Genomic DNA, 17,241 nt, shown 5'->3' with positions numbered 1-17,241 from the left:
GGGAGGTGGGGGGGGGGACTGGCGGAACTGGGAGGTGGGGGGGGGGACTGGCGGAACTGGGAGGTGGGGGGGGGACTGGCGGAACTGGGAGGTGGGGGGGGGACTGGCGGAACTGGGAGGTGGGACTGGCGGAACTGGGAGGTGGGACTGGCGGAACTGGGAGGTGGGACTGGCGGAACTGGGAGGTGGGACTGGCGGAACTGGGAGGTGGGACTGGCGGAACTGGGAGGTGGGGGGGGGACTGGCGGAACTGGGAGGTGGGGGGGGGGGACTGGCGGAACTGGGAGGTGGGGGGGGGACTGGCTGAACTGTGAGGTGGGGGGGACTGGCGGAACTGGGAGGTGGGGGGGACTGGCGGAACTGGGAGGTGGGGGGGGACTGGCGGAACTGGGAACTGGGAGGTGGGACTGGCGGAACTGGGAGGTGGGGGGGGGACTGGCGGAACTGGGAGGTGGGGGGGGGACTGGCGGAACTGGGAGGTGGGGGGGGGACTGGCGGAACTGGGAGGTGGGGGGGGGACTGGCGGAACTGGGAGGTGGGGGGGGGACTGGCGGAACTGGGAGGTGGGGGGGACTGGCGGAACTGGGAGGTGGGGGGGGACTGGCGGAACTGGGAGGTGGGGGGGGACTGGCGGAACTGGGAGGTGGGGGGGGGACTGGCGGAACTGGGAGGTGGGGGGGGGACTGGCGGAACTGGGAGGTGGGGGGGGGACTGGCGGAACTGGGAGGTGGGGGGGGACTGGCGGAACTGGGAGGTGGGGGGGGACTGGCGGAACTGGGAGGTGGGACTGGCGGAACTGGGAGGTGGGACTGGCGGAACTGGGAGGTGGGACTGGCGGAACTGGGAGGTGGGACTGGCGGAACTGGGAGGTGGGACTGGCGGAACTGGGAGGTGGGGGGGACTGGCGGAACTGGGAGGTGGGGGGGAGACTGGCGGAACTGGGAGGTGGGGGGGAGACTGGCGGAACTGGGAGGTGGGGGGGAGACTGGCGGAACTGGGAGGTGGGGGGGAGACTGGCGGAACTGGGAGGTGGGGGGGAGACTGGCGGAACTGGGAGGTGGGGGGGAGACTGGCGGAACTGGGAGGTGGGGGGGAGACTGGCGGAACTGGGAGGTGGGGGGGGACTGGCGGAACTGGGAGGTGGGGGGGGACTGGCGGAACTGGGAGGTGGGGGGGGGACTGGCGGAACTGGGAGGTGGGGGGGGGACTGGCGGAACTGGGAGGTGGGGGGGGGACTGGCGGAACTGGGAGGTGGGGGGGGACTGGCGGAACTGGGAGGTGGGGGGGGGGACTGGCGGAACTGGGAGGTGGGGGGGGACTGGCGGAACTGGGAGGTGGGGGGGGACTGGCGGAACTGGGAGGTGGGGGGGGACTGGCGGAACTGGGAGGTGGGGGGGGACTGGCGGAACTGGGAGGTGGGGGGGGACTGGCGGAACTGGGAGGTGGGGGGGACTGGCGGAACTGGGAGGTGGGGGGGGGACTGGCGGAACTGGGAGGTGGGGGGGAGACTGGCGGAACTGGGAGGTGGGGGGGAGACTGGCGGAACTGGGAGGTGGGGGGGAGACTGGCGGAACTGGGAGGTGGGGGGGGACTGGCGGAACTGGGAGGTGGGGGGAGACTGGCGGAACTGGGAGGTGGGGGGGGACTGGCGGAACTGGGAGGTGGGGGGGGGACTGGCGTAACTGGGAGGTGGGGGGGGACTGGCGGAACTGGGAGGTGGGGGGGGGACTGGCGGAACTGGGAGGTGGGGGGGGGGACTGGCGGAACTGGGAGGTGGGGGGGGGGACTGGCGGAACTGGGAGGTGGGGGGGGGGACTGGCGGAACTGGGAGGTGGGGGGGGGGACTGGCGGAACTGGGAGGTGGGGGGGGGACTGGCGGAACTGGGAGGTGGGGGGGGGGACTGGCGGAACTGGGAGGTGGGGGGGGACTGGCGGAACTGGGAGGTGGGGGGGGACTGGCGGAACTGGGAGGTGGGGGGGACTGGCGGAACTGGGAGGTGGGGGGGAGACTGGCGGAACTGGGAGGTGGGGGGGGAGACTGGCGGAACTGGGAGGTGGGGGGGGGAGACTGGCGGAACTGGGAGGTGGGGGGGACTGGCGGAACTGGGAGGTGGGGGGGGGACTGGCGGAACTGGGAGGTGGGGGGGGACTGGCGGAACTGGGAAGTGGGACTGGCAGAACTGGGAGGTGGGGGGGGAGACTGGCGGAACTGGGAGGTGGGGGGGAGACTGGCGGAACTGGGAGGTGGGGGGGGAGACTGGCGGAACTGGGAGGTGGGGGGGGAGACTGGCGGAACTGGGAGGTGGGGGGGGGGACTGGCGGAACTGGGAGGTGGGGGGGACTGGCGGAACTGGGAGGTGGGGGGGGACTGGCGGAACTGGGAGGTGGGACTGGCGGAACTGGGAGGTGGGACTGGCGGAACTGGGAGGTGGGACTGGTGGAACTGGGAGGTGGGACTGGCGGAACTGGGAGGTGGGACTGGCGGAACTGGGAGGTGGGACTGGCGGAACTGGGAGGTGGGACTGGCGGAACTGGGAGGTGGGACTGGCGGAACTGGGAGGTGGGACTGGCGGAACTGGGAGGTGGGACTGGCGGAACTGGGAGGTGGGACTGGCGGAACTGGGAGGTGGGACTGGCGGAACTGGGAGGTGGGACTGGCGGAACTGGGAGGTGGGACTGGCGGAACTGGGAGGTGGGACTGGCGGAACTGGGAGGTGGGGGGGACTGGCGGAACTGGGAGGTGGGGGGGGACTGGCGGAACTGGGAGGTGGGGGGGACTGGCGGAACTGGGAGGTGGGGGGAGACTGGCGGAACTGGGAGGTGGGGGGGGACTGGCGGAACTGGGAGGTGGGGGGGGACTGGCGGAACTGGGAGGTGGGGGGGGACTGGCGGAACTGGGAGGTGGGGGGGACTGGCGGAACTGGGAGGTGGGGGGGGACTGGCGGAACTGGGAGGTGGGGGGGGGACTGGCGGAACTGGGAGGTGGGAGGGGAGACTGGCGGAACTGGGAGGTGGGGGGGGAGACTGGCGGAACTGGGAGGTGGGGGGGAGACTGGCGGAACTGGGAGGTGGGGGGGGAGACTGGCGGAACTGGGAGGTGGGGGGGGAGACTGGCGGAACTGGGAGGTGGGGGGGGACTGGCGGAACTGGGAGGTGGGGGGGACTGGCGGAACTGGGAGGTGGGGGGGGACTGGCGGAACTGGGAGGTGGGGGGGGACTGGCGGAACTGGGAGGTGGGGGGGGGACTGGCGGAACTGGGAGGTGGGACTGGCGGAACTGGGAGGTGGGGGGGACTGGCGGAACTGGGAGGTGGGGGGGAGACTGGCGGAACTGGGAGGTGGGGGGGGACTGGCGGAACTGGGAGGTGGGGGGGGACTGGCGGAACTGGGAGGTGGGGGGGGACTGGCGGAACTGGGAGGTGGGGGGGGACTGGCGGAACTGGGAGGTGGGGGGGAGACTGGCGGAACTGGGAGGTGGGGGGGGACTGGCGGAACTGGGAGGTGGGGGGGGACTGGCGGAACTGGGAGGTGGGGGGGGACTGGCGGAACTGGGAGGTGGGGGGGGACTGGCGGAACTGGGAGGTGGGGGGGACTGGCGGAACTGGGAGGTGGGGGGGACTGGCGGAACTGGGAGGTGGGGGGGGACTGGCGGAACTGGGAGGTGGGACTGGCGGAACTGGGAGGTGGGACTGGCGGAACTGGGAGGTGGGGGGACTGGCGGAACTGGGAGGTGGGGGGACTGGCGGAACTGGGAGGTGGGGGGACTGGCGGAACTGGGAGGTGGGGGGACTGGCGGAACTGGGAGGTGGGGGGGACTGGCGGAACTGGGAGGTGGGGGGGGACTGGCGGAACTGGGAGGTGGGGGGGGACTGGCGGAACTGGGAGGTGGGGGGGGACTGGCGGAACTGGGAGGTGGGGGGGGACTGGCGGAACTGGGAGGTGGGGGGGGACTGGCGGAACTGGGAGGTGGGACTGGCGGAACTGGGAGGTGGGACTGGCGGAACTGGGAGGTGGGACTGGCGGAACTGGGAGGTGGGGGGACTGGCGGAACTGGGAGGTGGGGGGACTGGCGGAACTGGGAGGTGGGGGGACTGGCGGAACTGGGAGGTGGGGGGACTGGCGGAACTGGGAGGTGGGGGGACTGGCGGAACTGGGAGGTGGGGGGACTGGCGGAACTGGGAGGTGGGGGGACTGGCGGAACTGGGAGGTGGGGGGACTGGCGGAACTGGGAGGTGGGGGGACTGGCGGAACTGGGAGGTGGGGGGACTGGCGGAACTGGGAGGTGGGGGGACTGGCGGAACTGGGAGGTGGGGGGGAGACTGGCGGAACTGGGAGGTGGGGGGGAGACTGGCGGAACTGGGAGGTGGGGGGGAGACTGGCGGAACTGGGAGGTGGGGGGGAGACTGGCGGAACTGGGAGGTGGGGGGGAGACTGGCGGAACTGGGAGGTGGGGGGGAGACTGGCGGAACTGGGAGGTGGGGGGGAGACTGGCGGAACTGGGAGGTGGGGGGGGACTGGCGGAACTGGGAGGGGGACTGGCGGAACTGGGAGGTGGGGGGGGACTGGCGGAACTGGGAGGTGGGGGGGGACTGGCGGAACTGGGACGTGGGGGGGGACTGGCGGAACTGGGAGGTGGGGGGGGACTGGCGGAACTGGGAGGTGGGGGGGACTGGCGGAACTGGGAGGTGGGGGGGGACTGGCGGAACTGGGAGGTGGGGGGGGGACTGGCGGAACTGGGAGGTGGGGGGGGGACTGGCGGAACTGGGAGGTGGGGGGGGGACTGGCGGAACTGGGAGGTGGGGGGGGGACTGGCGGAACTGGGAGGTGGGGGGGGGACTGGCGGAACTGGGAGGTGGGGGGGGACTGGCGGAACTGGGAGGTGGGGGGGAGACTGGCGGAACTGGGAGGTGGGGGGGACTGGCGGAACTGGGAGGTGGGGGGAGACTGGCGGAACTGGGAGGTGGGGGGGGACTGGCGGAACTGGGAGGTGGGGGGGACTGGCGGAACTGGGAGGTGGGGGGGGGACTGGCGGAACTGGGAGGTGGGGGGGGAGACTGGCGGAACTGGGAGGTGGGGGGGGAGACTGGCGGAACTGGGAGGTGGGGGGGGAGACTGGCGGAACTGGGAGGTGGGGGGGGAGACTGGCGGAACTGGGAGGTGGGGGGGGAGACTGGCGGAACTGGGAGGTGGGGGGGGAGACTGGCGGAACTGGGAGGTGGGGGGGAGACTGGCGGAACTGGGAGGTGGGGGGGGAGACTGGCGGAACTGGGAGGTGGGGGGGACTGGCGGAACTGGGAGGTGGGGGGGGACTGGCGGAACTGGGAGGTGGGGGGGGACTGGCGGAACTGGGAGGTGGGGGGGGAGACTGGCGGAACTGGGAGGTGGGGGGGGAGACTGGCGGAACTGGGAGGTGGGGGGGGAGACTGGCGGAACTGGGAGGTGGGGGGGGAGACTGGCGGAACTGGGAGGTGGGGGGGGAGACTGGCGGAACTGGGAGGTGGGGGGGGAGACTGGCGGAACTGGGAGGTGGGGGGGAGACTGGCGGAACTGGGAGGTGGGGGGGGAGACTGGCGGAACTGGGAGGTGGGGGGGGAGACTGGCGGAACTGGGAGGTGGGGGGGGACTGGCGGAACTGGGAGGTGGGGGGGGACTGGCGGAACTGGGAGGTGCGGGGGGACTGGCGGAACTGGGAGGTGGGGGGGGACTGGCGGAACTGGGAGGTGGGGGGGGGACTGGCGGAACTGGGAGGTGGGGGGGGGACTGGCGGAACTGGGAGGTGGGACTGGCGGAACTGGGAGGTGGGGGGGAGACTGGCGGAACTGGGAGGTGGGGGGGAGACTGGCGGAACTGGGAGGTGGGGGGGGACTGGCGGAACTGGGAGGTGGGGGGGACTGGCGGAACTGGGAGGTGGGGGGGACTGGCGGAACTGGGAGGTGGGACTGGCGGAACTGGGAGGTGGGGGGGAGACTGGCGGAACTGGGAGGTGGGGGGGGAGACTGGCGGAACTGGGAGGTGGGGGGGGAGACTGGCGGAACTGGGAGGTGGGGGGGACTGGCGGAACTGGGAGGTGGGGGGGACTGGCGGAACTGGGAGGTGGGGGGGACTGGCGGAACTGGGAGGTGGGGGGGGACTGGCGGAACTGGGAGGTGGGACTGGCGGAACTGGGAGGTGGGACTGGCGGAACTGGGAGGTGGGACTGGCGGAACTGGGAGGTGGGACTGGGAGGTGGGACTGGCGGAACTGGGAGGTGGGACTGGCGGAACTGGGAGGTGGGACTGGCGGAACTGGGAGGTGGGACTGGCGGAACTGGGAGGTGGGACTGGCGGAACTGGGAGGTGGGGGGGACTGGCGGAACTGGGAGGTGGGGGGGGACTGGCGGAACTGGGAGGTGGGGGGGGACTGGCGGAACTGGGAGGTGGGGGGGGACTGGCGGAACTGGGAGGTGGGACTGGCGGAACTGGGAGGTGGGACTGGCGGAACTGGGAGGTGGGGGGACTGGCGGAACTGGGAGGTGGGGGGGGACTGGCGGAACTGGGAGGTGGGGGGGGACTGGCGGAACTGGGAGGTGGGGGGGGACTGGCGGAACTGGGAGGTGGGGGGGGACTGGCGGAACTGGGAGGTGGGGGGGGACTGGCGGAACTGGGAGGTGGGGGGGGGACTGGCGGAACTGGGAGGTGGGGGGGGACTGGCGGAACTGGGAGGTGGGGGGGGACTGGCGGAACTGGGAGGTGGGGGGGGACTGGCGGAACTGGGAGGTGGGACTGGCGGAACTGGGAGGTGGGGGGGGACTGGCGGAACTGGGAGGTGGGGGGGGACTGGCGGAACTGGGAGGTGGGGGGGGACTGGCGGAACTGGGAGGTGGGGGGGGGACTGGCGGAACTGGGAGGTGGGGGGGGGACTGGCGGAACTGGGAGGTGGGGGGGGGACTGGCGGAACTGGGAGGTGGGGGGGGACTGGCGGAACTGGGAGGTGGGGGGGGACTGGCGGAACTGGGAGGTGGGGGGGGACTGGCGGAACTGGGAGGTGGGGGGGGGACTGGCGGAACTGGGAGGTGGGGGGGAGACTGGCGGAACTGGGAGGTGGGGGGGAGACTGGCGGAACTGGGAGGTGGGGGGGGACTGGCGGAACTGGGAGGTGGGGGGGGACTGGCGGAACTGGGAGGTGGGGGGGGACTGGCGGAACTGGGAGGTGGGGGGGGACTGGCGGAACTGGGAGGTGGGGGGGACTGGCGGAACTGGGAGGTGGGGGGGGACTGGCGGAACTGGGAGGTGGGGGGGGGACTGGCGGAACTGGGAGGTGGGGGGGACTGGCGGAACTGGGAGGTGGGGGGGGACTGGCGGAACTGGGAGGTGGGGGGGGGACTGGCGGAACTGGGAGGTGGGGGGGGGACTGGCGGAACTGGGAGGTGGGGGGGGGACTGGCGGAACTGGGAGGTGGGGGGGAGACTGGCGGAACTGGGAGGTGGGGGGAGACTGGCGGAACTGGGAGGTGGGGGGAGACTGGCGGAACTGGGAGGTGGGGGGGGACTGGCGGAACTGGGAGGTGGGGGGGAGACTGGCGGAACTGGGAGGTGGGGGGGGACTGGCGGAACTGGGAGGTGGGGGGGGGACTGGCGGAACTGGGAGGTGGGGGGGGGACTGGCGGAACTGGGAGGTGGGACTGGCGGAACTGGGAGGTGGGGGGGAGACTGGCGGAACTGGGAGGTGGGGGGGGACTGGCGGAACTGGGAGGTGGGGGGGGGACTGGCGGAACTGGGAGGTGGGGGGGGGACTGGCGGAACTGGGAGGTGGGGGGGGACTGGCGGAACTGGGAGGTGGGGGGGGACTGGCGGAACTGGGAGGTGGGGGGGGACTGGCGGAACTGGGAGGTGGGGGGGGGACTGGCGGAACTGGGAGGTGGGGGGGGGACTGGCGGAACTGGGAGGTGGGGGGGGGACTGGCGGAACTGGGAGGTGGGGGGGGGACTGGCGGAACTGGGAGGTGGGGGGGGACTGGCGGAACTGGGAGGTGGGGGGGAGACTGGTGGAACTGGGAGGTGGGGGGGGACTGGCGGAACTGGGAGGTGGGGGGAGACTGGCGGAACTGGGAGGTGGGGGGGGACTGGCGGAACTGGGAGGTGGGGGGGACTGGCGGAACTGGGAGGTGGGGGGGACTGGCGGAACTGGGAGGTGGGGGGGGGACTGGCGGAACTGGGAGGTGGGGGGGGACTGGCGGAACTGGGAGGTGGGGGGGGGGACTCACGGAATTTGGAGGTGGGGGGGGGACTGGCGGAACTGGGAGGTGGGGGGGGGGACTCACGGAATTTGGAGGTGGGGGGGGACTGGCGGAACTGGGAGGTGGGGGGGGGGGGACTCACGGAATTTGGAGGTGGGGGGGGACTGGCGGAACTGGGAGGTGGGGGGGGGGGACTCACGGAATTTGGAGGTGGGGGGGGACTGGCGGAACTGGGAGGTGGGGGGGGACTCACGGAATTTGGAGGTGGGGGGGGGGGGACTCACGGAATTTGGAGGTGTTGCTGCTGATCCCCAGGAGGGCTCTCCCCGGGGGGTCGCTCCGTTTCCGGGGGGGGTACCCGGGCTCCGGGGGGGCGGGCGGCTCCCAGCTGTTGTGGTTGGGATCCTCGGCCTCCATGTTCTCCCCCTCCATGCGCGGTGTGGCCCTTCTCACGGCTCCGGGGCCCCAGCCACCCGGGGGCCGTCCATCCCGAGCACCGACCGGCTGACAGCTGACAGGCCGCGCTCCGGAAACAGCCGGGGGAACATCCGGGGCGCAGAGCATGCCGGGACTGGGAGTCCGGAAACAGCCGGGGGCGCAGAGCATGCCGGGACTGGGAGTCCGGAAACAGCCGGGGGCGCAGAGCATGCCGGGACTGGGAGTCCGGAAACAGCCGGGGGCGCAGAGCATGCCGGGACTGGGAGTCCGGAAACAGCCGGGGGCGCAGGGCATGCCGGGACTGGGAGTCCGGATATTGCTTTGGGGCCACGTGCTCAGTGAGCTAGAGCTGCCCAGTCCGTTAACGGCCCCTATAATACCCAGAGTGTAATATAACCGGCACAGCAACCGGGGGACATTATGGGTGGGGGGGGAGGGAGCCAGGAAACATTAGGGGGGGAGGGGAGGGAGCCATGAGACCATGGCGGGGGGGAGCCAGGAGACATTAGAGGGGGGGGGAGCCAGGAGACATTAGGGGGGGGGAGGGAGCCAGGAGACATTAGGGGGGGGGGGAGGGAGCCAGGAGACATTAGGGGGGGGGGGAGGGAGCCAGGAGACATTAGGGGGGGGGGGAGGGAGCCAGGAGACATTAGGGGGGGGGGGGAGGGAGCCAGGAGACATTAGGGGGGGGGAGGGAGCCAGGAGACATTAGGGGGGGGAGGGAGCCAGGAGACATTAGGGGGGGGGGGAGGGAGCCAGGAGACATTAGGGGGGGGGGGAGGGAGCCAGGAGACATTATGGGGGGCGGGGGGAGGGAGCCAGGAGACCATGGTGGGGGGGAGGGAGCCAGGAGACCATGGCGGGGGGAGGGAGCCAGGAAACATTAGGAGGGGAGGGAGACATGGTGGCGGGGGGAGGGAGCCAGGAGACATTAGGGGGGGAGGGGAGGGAGCCAGGAGACATTAGGGGGGGGAGGGGAGGGAGACAGGAGACATGGTGGCGGGGGGAGGGAGCCAGGAGACATGGGGGGGGGGAAGGAGCCAGGAGACCATGGCGGGGGGGGGGAAGGAGCCAGGAGACCATGGCGGGGGGTGGGAGCCAGGAGACCATGGCGGGGGGGGGGAGCCAGGAGACCATGGCGGGGGGGAGGGAGCCAGGAGACCATGGCGGGGGGGAGGGAGCCAGGAGACCATGGCGGGGGGGAGGGAGCCAGGAGACCATGGCGGGGGGGGGGGGGGGAGCCAGGAGACCATGGCGGGGGGGGGGGGGGGGGAGCCAGGAGACCATGGCGGGGGGGGGGGGAGCCAGGAGACCGCGGGGGGGGGGGGGAGCCAGGAGACCATGGCGGGGGGGGGGAGCCAGGAGCCATGGGGGGGGGAGACATGGGGACCCCCCTCCATCCCGTATTACAGCCCCTATACTGGCAGACGCCAGATAAGTTGTCAAACTGTTCTTAAAGGGACTCTCCGGTGCCAGGACAACAATCCATTTTGCAGGTCCCCTCTCCCTCCCAATCCCCAATTGCTGAAGAGGTGAAAACCCCTTCAGTCACTTATCAGAGGCAGCGACGATGTCCCTCGTCGCCCCTCCCCTTCATCAAGTCAGCTGATCCCGCCCACCAACTGGGGAGACCTAATGCGCATGCGTGGCAATGCCACACAGGCGCATTAGACCTCTCCATAGGAAAGCATTGGAAATGCTTTCAATGCTTTCCTATGGGGAATTGAGCGACACTGGAGGTCCTCACACAGCGTAAGGATGTCCAGCGACGCTCTAGCACAGAAAACCTGTGCTATAGAGCAGGAAGTGCCCTCTAGTGGCTGTCTAGTAGACAGCCACTAGAGGAGGACTTAACCCTTCAAGGTATATATTGCAGTTTATAAAAACTACAATAATCACACTTGCAGGGTTAAGGGTAGTGGGAGTTGGCACCCAGACCACTACAATGGGCAGAAGTGGTCTGGGTGCCTGGAGTGTCCCTTTAAACAGACACTACATCACTCCTGGCACCATAACCCCTACAGAGTGCTGTAGTGCTTATTGTGCCTGGATTGCTTCTATAATTCATCTACTAGTGCCCCTCCCGAGATTAGGTTCTGGATCCGCCCGGACCAGGAAACATTTCTGCAGAACAGGGGCTCAGTATTTGCCGTAGCACTGCACATATATACAACCTAGAGATTTGTTTTGACTTGGGGCACCTTGGAAAAATGTTGAAATATTAAGGGTGCCTTAAACCTAAAAAGTTTGGGAACCACTGGTTTTAAGTGGTTGGAATGACTACAATTCATAATTTTCAACTTTAAACAGCCAAATTGTAAGGCTTCTTCAAACAACTGATTTTTATTTTTTAGTGTTTTTGTTATTTGTCTAGAATTTTGCCATTCTTGACAATTCACATTTTATTAAGTAGTCTTTAAAGGAACACTATAGCGTTAGGAATACAAATATACGCTATAGAGCGGGCCCCGTTAATTAACCATTTACTTGCTTACCTTAATCCAGCGCCGTGCTTCCTCGGCACTGGTGACCTGTTCTCCATCGACGTCAGCTTCAGAATGAAGCTGAATACGCATTCAAGCCCGCCCATAGGAAGGCATTACTCAATGCTTTCCGATGGGGATCTTGTTTGACGCTGGACTCCATGAGGACGTCCAGCATCAAGTAAGTGCGATTTACTCAGGGTAAATCACGGAAGTGGCCTCTAGCGGCTGTCAGGGAGACAGCCACTAGTGGTGGATAAATCCTGCAGTGTAAACATAGCTGTTTCTCTGAAACTGCTATGTTTACACCTGAAGGGTTAAAACCTGGGGGAACTGGCACCCAGACCACTTCATTGAGCTGAAGTAGTCTGGGTACCTATAGTAGTCCTTTAACCCCTTAAGGACCCATGACATGTGTGACATGTCATGATTCCCTTTTATTCCAGAAGTTTGGTCCTTAAGGGGTTAAAATGCTTAGCAGCTGACCATATACTACCAGAATAATGCACATAAAGAACACATGGTTTACAGTACTAAGAAGGGATCTCAAAGGCCTTGCCTTCACTCCTGCAGCCCACACTTTTCATGTCCTGCCCACAGGCACATAGCCCTAAAATGTGTCCAGGAATCCATTATGGATCTGGCTGTTCTAACAGGAAGTTTGTATCTGGTTTGAGGAGTTTTAAGTCAACACCTTTAGTTAGGGAGTCAACCAATAGTCAGACATCATGAGCTTGGAGGATCAGAGGAGGTTGCTTGGTGGTTAGACTTGCTAATTGCACATTAATTGGGCAAATCCTGAAATCATGGCATGGAGTTTAACCTCAGGGCTAGGGTTCACACCCCCCTGTACACTTTCCTTATCTTTGCTAGCCTGGTTTTGTGAAGTCCAGGCCTATAGATCCATCACCAAGCCATGTCTGATTAATGTCACAGCTTTACTGAGTTACTAATTGCTCCACCTGTGCTCAAACTGAGGGTGTTTCTAGCTGTGCGTGTGGAACATTTGGAGTAGTACCTGTCTGATTCAAGTATGGAAACCATATGTTCGCCCCTTGAAATATTGTCCTGTTCAGAGGGCTTGAAATACAAACAGGACTTTAATGCGTGGAATGACTATTTGGGGCTTTCTGCTCTGATCCGTGGACTACAGCACTCCGGAGTAAGAGGAGAAAGCCACCTTTACCGGCCATTGGTTGAGTTTCCTCCAAAGAAGCCGGTTATGACTGAGATGCAAGGTTGTGGCTTCTGCAGAAACAACCGTGAGGCAGCAGAGATTTATAGCAACCATCGCCTGAAAGGGACAGATGGAAGGATCCTATGCCCTATCCTGAGGTGCTATACCTGTCCTCTCTGTGGTGCTAATGGGGACAACGCGCACACCCTGAGGTACTGCCCAATGAAATTATCTGTGGCTGGAATGAGGCGCTGGAATGGCCTCCAAGACCTCTGTGGCTGGAATAACCTCGGGCCTTCTGTGACTTTAATAAAGAGCAAAAATGAGCAAACTGTTCAGAAATGTTTTCTAAACAAAAAAATGTAATCCCCTCATTTTGCGGTGGACCTTGTGGCAACAGACTCAACTTTTATTTTATTTTTATTTTTTTTAAATCACTTTTCAATATTTTTCTAGGAACTAATCGTGCCTAGAACAGCCATCACCCCACATTGAAAGGTTTTGGTATTTGTCACCTCATTTCACAAAGTCGTGTTTTTTTGGTTTGTTTTTGTGTGGACACAGCACTCAATGACTTTTCACGTTTGACACCCTTATTTAAAGTTTATATTTTAACACAAATCTTAAGTGCTCCTGGCAATCCCTTTTACTTGAACACTGGTTTATTTTGTTTAGCAGACACTTCTTTCACTCAAAACTTCACTGAGTTATTCACAACCTAATGAATTTTTTGGAATTCAAAGTACACTTCAGTTGTCGACTAGAATAGCTGTATGGAAAACGGACTTGGAGAAACCCTCAGCTGTTCCAGACTAACCCTTGATTTACACTGAATTCAGTTTCTGCCACATTCCTAGACCATTTTCTATGACTTTTTATCATTCAAGCTTTATTTAACTGTATTTTACTTGTGGGTATTAGTTCTGCTGTTATGTACTAAAATAACAGGGTAACTTTAAGTTAAATATCTGATTTACAGAGGGGAAAGTATCCATGCCCAGTGACCTGGTTATTTACTAAAGAATTACATTACGGTCCAAGTACCCCAAACAAAAGCCGGGATACTTTTTCCAGATTTATATTTATGGTGGTTTTTTTGTTGTTGTTGTTGTTGTTGTTGTTGTTGTGAACTTTCAGAGCTTTATTTTTTAAATGTTTCTTTTAACTTTTTTTTCTTCTTCTTTTAATAAAATTAACATTGAGCAATTATTTGGGCAGAACTAGCAATCATTAGCTATTCACAAACCATGTGTAAGTCTGCGTTTGATTAATCTAGGCTATATCATTTATTTTTTTTATTTTACTCGTTTGACATGTAAATCACCACTTTATAATAGTTTATTTTTTTTATTTTAGACCAACAAGATTAACTTAATATGCCAACTACACTCATGGAAATGTAGCTGGGATCACGCTGCCACAATTAACAGTTTAAGATTTTAAGCTGTAACTTGTCATTTGGACTCTGCGTCCAGTCTTGGCTATTGAGTGGATATCGTATTAATAAAGCCCAAACTAAGCAATGCCCCTGTTATGGTACTTTTTAGCAGTAAACCAAAATGTTTAAATGTCTATCTGTTCCTGTCCAAATCAATAAAATTAAATTGCGTATATACGCTGAAGTAATTAAGTCTGACACACAAGGTTCAGGTTAAAATAACTTCGAGAAAATTTATTGGCAAGTGATTAAAAAGCGGACGCGCAGGTCCTTTTAAGAGACATTTTACGTCATCATTGATTATTAGAATATCAGCAAATAAACATCATTAATTGGATTAATTGTTAAGTGTCGGGATTAGTGTCCACCTATCAATATTATTAATTGGCTCAAAAACTAAGTGGTTAGTCCCGTGTCCACCCACCAAGAGGTGGGATTGTTCTGGACACGGGTGGGGGACAAGGGGTCTTGAGCGTCATTTTACACGGTCGGTGATCTCAGGCCTCGTGGCCAGGTGCAAGGTCTCTTATGAATAGAACATTTCATTACTACTGTGTTCTCATGGCCTTCAAATTATACTATGTTGCAAATCTAAGGAAAAGTCAGCAATTCCTGTGTTAATCATGTCTTTATAGAAAATACAGTCTTTGTCTATTGTATTAGATGTGCTGGGAAATTCTGTCATGTAAGGTAGTTTTAAAATGAACGAGTTAGGTTATGAGGACAAAATGGAGGATTGAAGAAGTCAGGTTAGGAGGACAAAATGGAGGATTGTCACAGTATACAGTTAAAATGGAGTTAGTGCAATAATTGAATACACATACAATAAGGATTTTTAAATAATCCCACATCACCCCCCTGCATAACCCTGTCAACTTTAACCCCTTAAGGACACATGACATGTGTGACATGTCATGATTCCCTTTTATTCCAGAAGTTTGGTCCTTAAGGGGTTAACAAAACGTAAAGGTTTATTTACCCTATGGAACATTCTGCCTCTAGGCAGAGCAACTTCTTCAATGCGTTTTAAACCGCTTGCAGTTAACCATTTTGTTGAACTAGATACTAGGTGATGAGAGTATTGTACGGGTAAGTCCCGCATACTCATGACTTTTTTTCACCTTGCAACTTCTCAAAGGTTCCAGACCTTTTAGCAAGAACATTTAAAAGCTTTTGGGATATGTAGAAAAGCCCCTCTTACCAGTTTTTGGAGGTTCCAAAAATATAGCCTTACCACAAATGATCATGATAAGCTCTTCCTTCGCAGGTGTTGGCACTTTGATTCTTTCCATATCCTCACCCTTTGGAGAAAGGCCAGCACTGAACGAAGCACACCTTCCTTAGACTGATGATGGAGCCATTACCTCGGCATCCGTCCCATGTAACCGTTCAAGGACTTGTGGCATGTTTAGGTTTCAACCAAATATAATTAACAGAAGTGTATAAACTGTAAGCTTGTATGAGCAGGGTCCTCTTCAACCTATCATTCCTGTAATTGGCCTATTTAAAGTTAAATCCCCCTCATAATATTGTAGAACGCTACAGAATCTGTTGGCGCTATATAAATTACAATAATAAAGTGCAAAAATACAAATCACTATATGCTCAAAAAACAAAGTTTTCTCTTAAGGACAGCAGGTGGGCGTGCAGTGCTGTCCTTGGGGACCTGGCTCTAAACACCACGGGGCGGCATAGCACATCCCCGCCATCCTATTTACTAACCCGCTTGCTGGCGATTGCAGTGGGGGACTCACCGGGGATCCCAGGAAATCCCCCTGCAGCCGTTGTGGCCCTCCTGGGCCATGAGATCGCGAGGACCTCACCTAGCAGTGGCAGCAGGGGGAGTGCCTGTAATTACATGTACCCCCCTGGTGTTTGTAACATAAAATATTTAAAAAGAAATACTTAGATCATATACATATGAAGTGTGTTGTGTGTGTATAAAATTCTACATATTTTATTTCCCTTTATTGAAGTTTTTGTATCATTAACATTTAATTGTGTGCAGCAGAACTTGTACACACCAAGTGTATTTTAATAAATATCAAAATACACGTAGAATGATATTAAATGTGTATATATAATTAGAATTATATATAAAATATGTAAATACATTATAACTATTTTAAAATATATTTATAGCGCCATCAAATTCCGTAGCGCTGTAGAATAGATATATATATATCAAACTACATGTAGATCAAAAAATATACCTATACACACACAAGTATACACGTATATATCACTATATAAATAGAAAATTATATTTATATATAAATTCTACATAATTAGGTCATTTTATTAATTACAATATATTTAACCCTGTAACTTTCCAAAACACCCTAAAACCTGTTCACTGAGGGTACGGTTTTACTCGGAAGACCTCGCTGAACACAAATTAGTGTTTCAAAACAGTAAAATGTATCACAACGATGAAATCGGCAGTGAAAGTAACTTTTTTTTTTTTGCATTTTTCACACACAAATGGCACTTACACTGACTATATAAAATCGTTGTAATACGTTTTACTGTTTTGAAACACAAAAATGTGTTCAGGGAAGTCTCCTGAGTATAACAGTACCCCTCAAGTACAGGTTCTATATGATTTCAAAAGTTACAGAGTCAAATATAAAGGCGTGCGTTTGTTTTTTCACATTGAAATTCCCCAGATTGGTTACGTTGCCTTTGAGATTGTATGGTAGAGCAGGAATGAGAATTACCCCCATGATGGCATACCATTTGCAAAAGTAGACAACCCAAGGTATTGCAAATGGGGTATTGTCCAGTCTTTTTTAGTAGCCACTTGGTCACAAACACTGGCCAAAAATTGGTGTTCAAATTAGTTTTTTGCATTTTTCACACACAAATATTAACACTAACTTTGGCCAGTGTTTGTGACCAAGTGGCTACTAAAAAAGACTGGACAATACCCCATTTGCAATACCTTGGGTTGTCTACTTTTGCAAATGGTATGCCATCATGGGGGTAATTCCCATTCCTGCGCTACCATACGATCTCAAAGGCAACGTAACCAATCTGGCGAATTTCAATGTGAAAAAAATGAAATTTAACATGCTATTTTTGATCCTGTAACTTCCCAAAACACCTTAAAACCTGTACATAGGGGGTACTGTTTTACACGTGAGACATCGTTGAATACAAATCTGAGTATTTAATTGCAGTAAAAGCTAACAGTTAAAATGTCACGTAGAACTAATTTTTTTTTTTTAATTCTTATTTTCTCCCATTTTTGAATATTTTAGTTATATTAAATTGCTTCATACCTAAATATTTGATGTTAAATGAAAGCCCTGTTTCCCCTGAACAAAATTATATATAAGTGTGGGTGCACATAATATGAAAGAGGTGAATTACGCCTGAACAGTCAAATTCAAAGTTTTGTTTTGATCACGTCGTGTACATTTCGCTCAATCCTTAAGGGGTTAAACACCAATAGTAAAAACAAAATTCAATAAAATACATAGAACACCAC

At 58.7% G+C, this 17,241-nt stretch overlaps 2 protein-coding genes across 2 annotated transcripts in view; one reads left to right on the top strand and one right to left on the bottom strand.

Annotated features, from left to right (window-relative positions):
• The window catches only part of CACUL1 (CDK2 associated cullin domain 1), a 68,771-nt gene extending 59,969 nt beyond the window's left edge, over positions 1 to 8,802 (bottom strand). Inside the window, exon 1 of the mRNA XM_063435049.1 lies at positions 8,497 to 8,802. Coding sequence (XP_063291119.1) covers positions 8,497 to 8,776 — 280 coding nt within the window. The 5' untranslated portion in view covers positions 8,777 to 8,802. The remainder of the gene's footprint in view (positions 1 to 8,496) is intronic.
• A 2,938-nt stretch (positions 8,803 to 11,740) lies between these two features.
• NANOS1 (nanos C2HC-type zinc finger 1) lies at positions 11,741 to 13,384 on the top strand. The gene has a single exon (XM_063433982.1). The coding sequence runs from the start codon at positions 12,167 to 12,169 to the stop codon at positions 12,674 to 12,676; it is 510 nt and encodes a 169-aa protein (XP_063290052.1). The 5' UTR covers positions 11,741 to 12,166; the 3' UTR covers positions 12,677 to 13,384.
• The last annotated feature ends 3,857 nt before the right edge of the window (positions 13,385 to 17,241 follow it).

The sequence above is a fragment of the Pelobates fuscus genome, chromosome 10, assembly GCF_036172605.1.
Source record: "Pelobates fuscus isolate aPelFus1 chromosome 10, aPelFus1.pri, whole genome shotgun sequence".
NCBI lineage: Eukaryota > Metazoa > Chordata > Amphibia > Anura > Pelobatidae > Pelobates > Pelobates fuscus.
This window is presented reverse-complemented; position numbering and strand designations above follow the sequence as displayed.

What these genes read in the sequence shown, in the direction of transcription:
- NANOS1 (XM_063433982.1), top strand. Translation starts at nt 12,167, where the DNA reads ATGGAAACCATATGTTCGCCCCTTGAAATATTGTCCTGTTCAGAGGGC.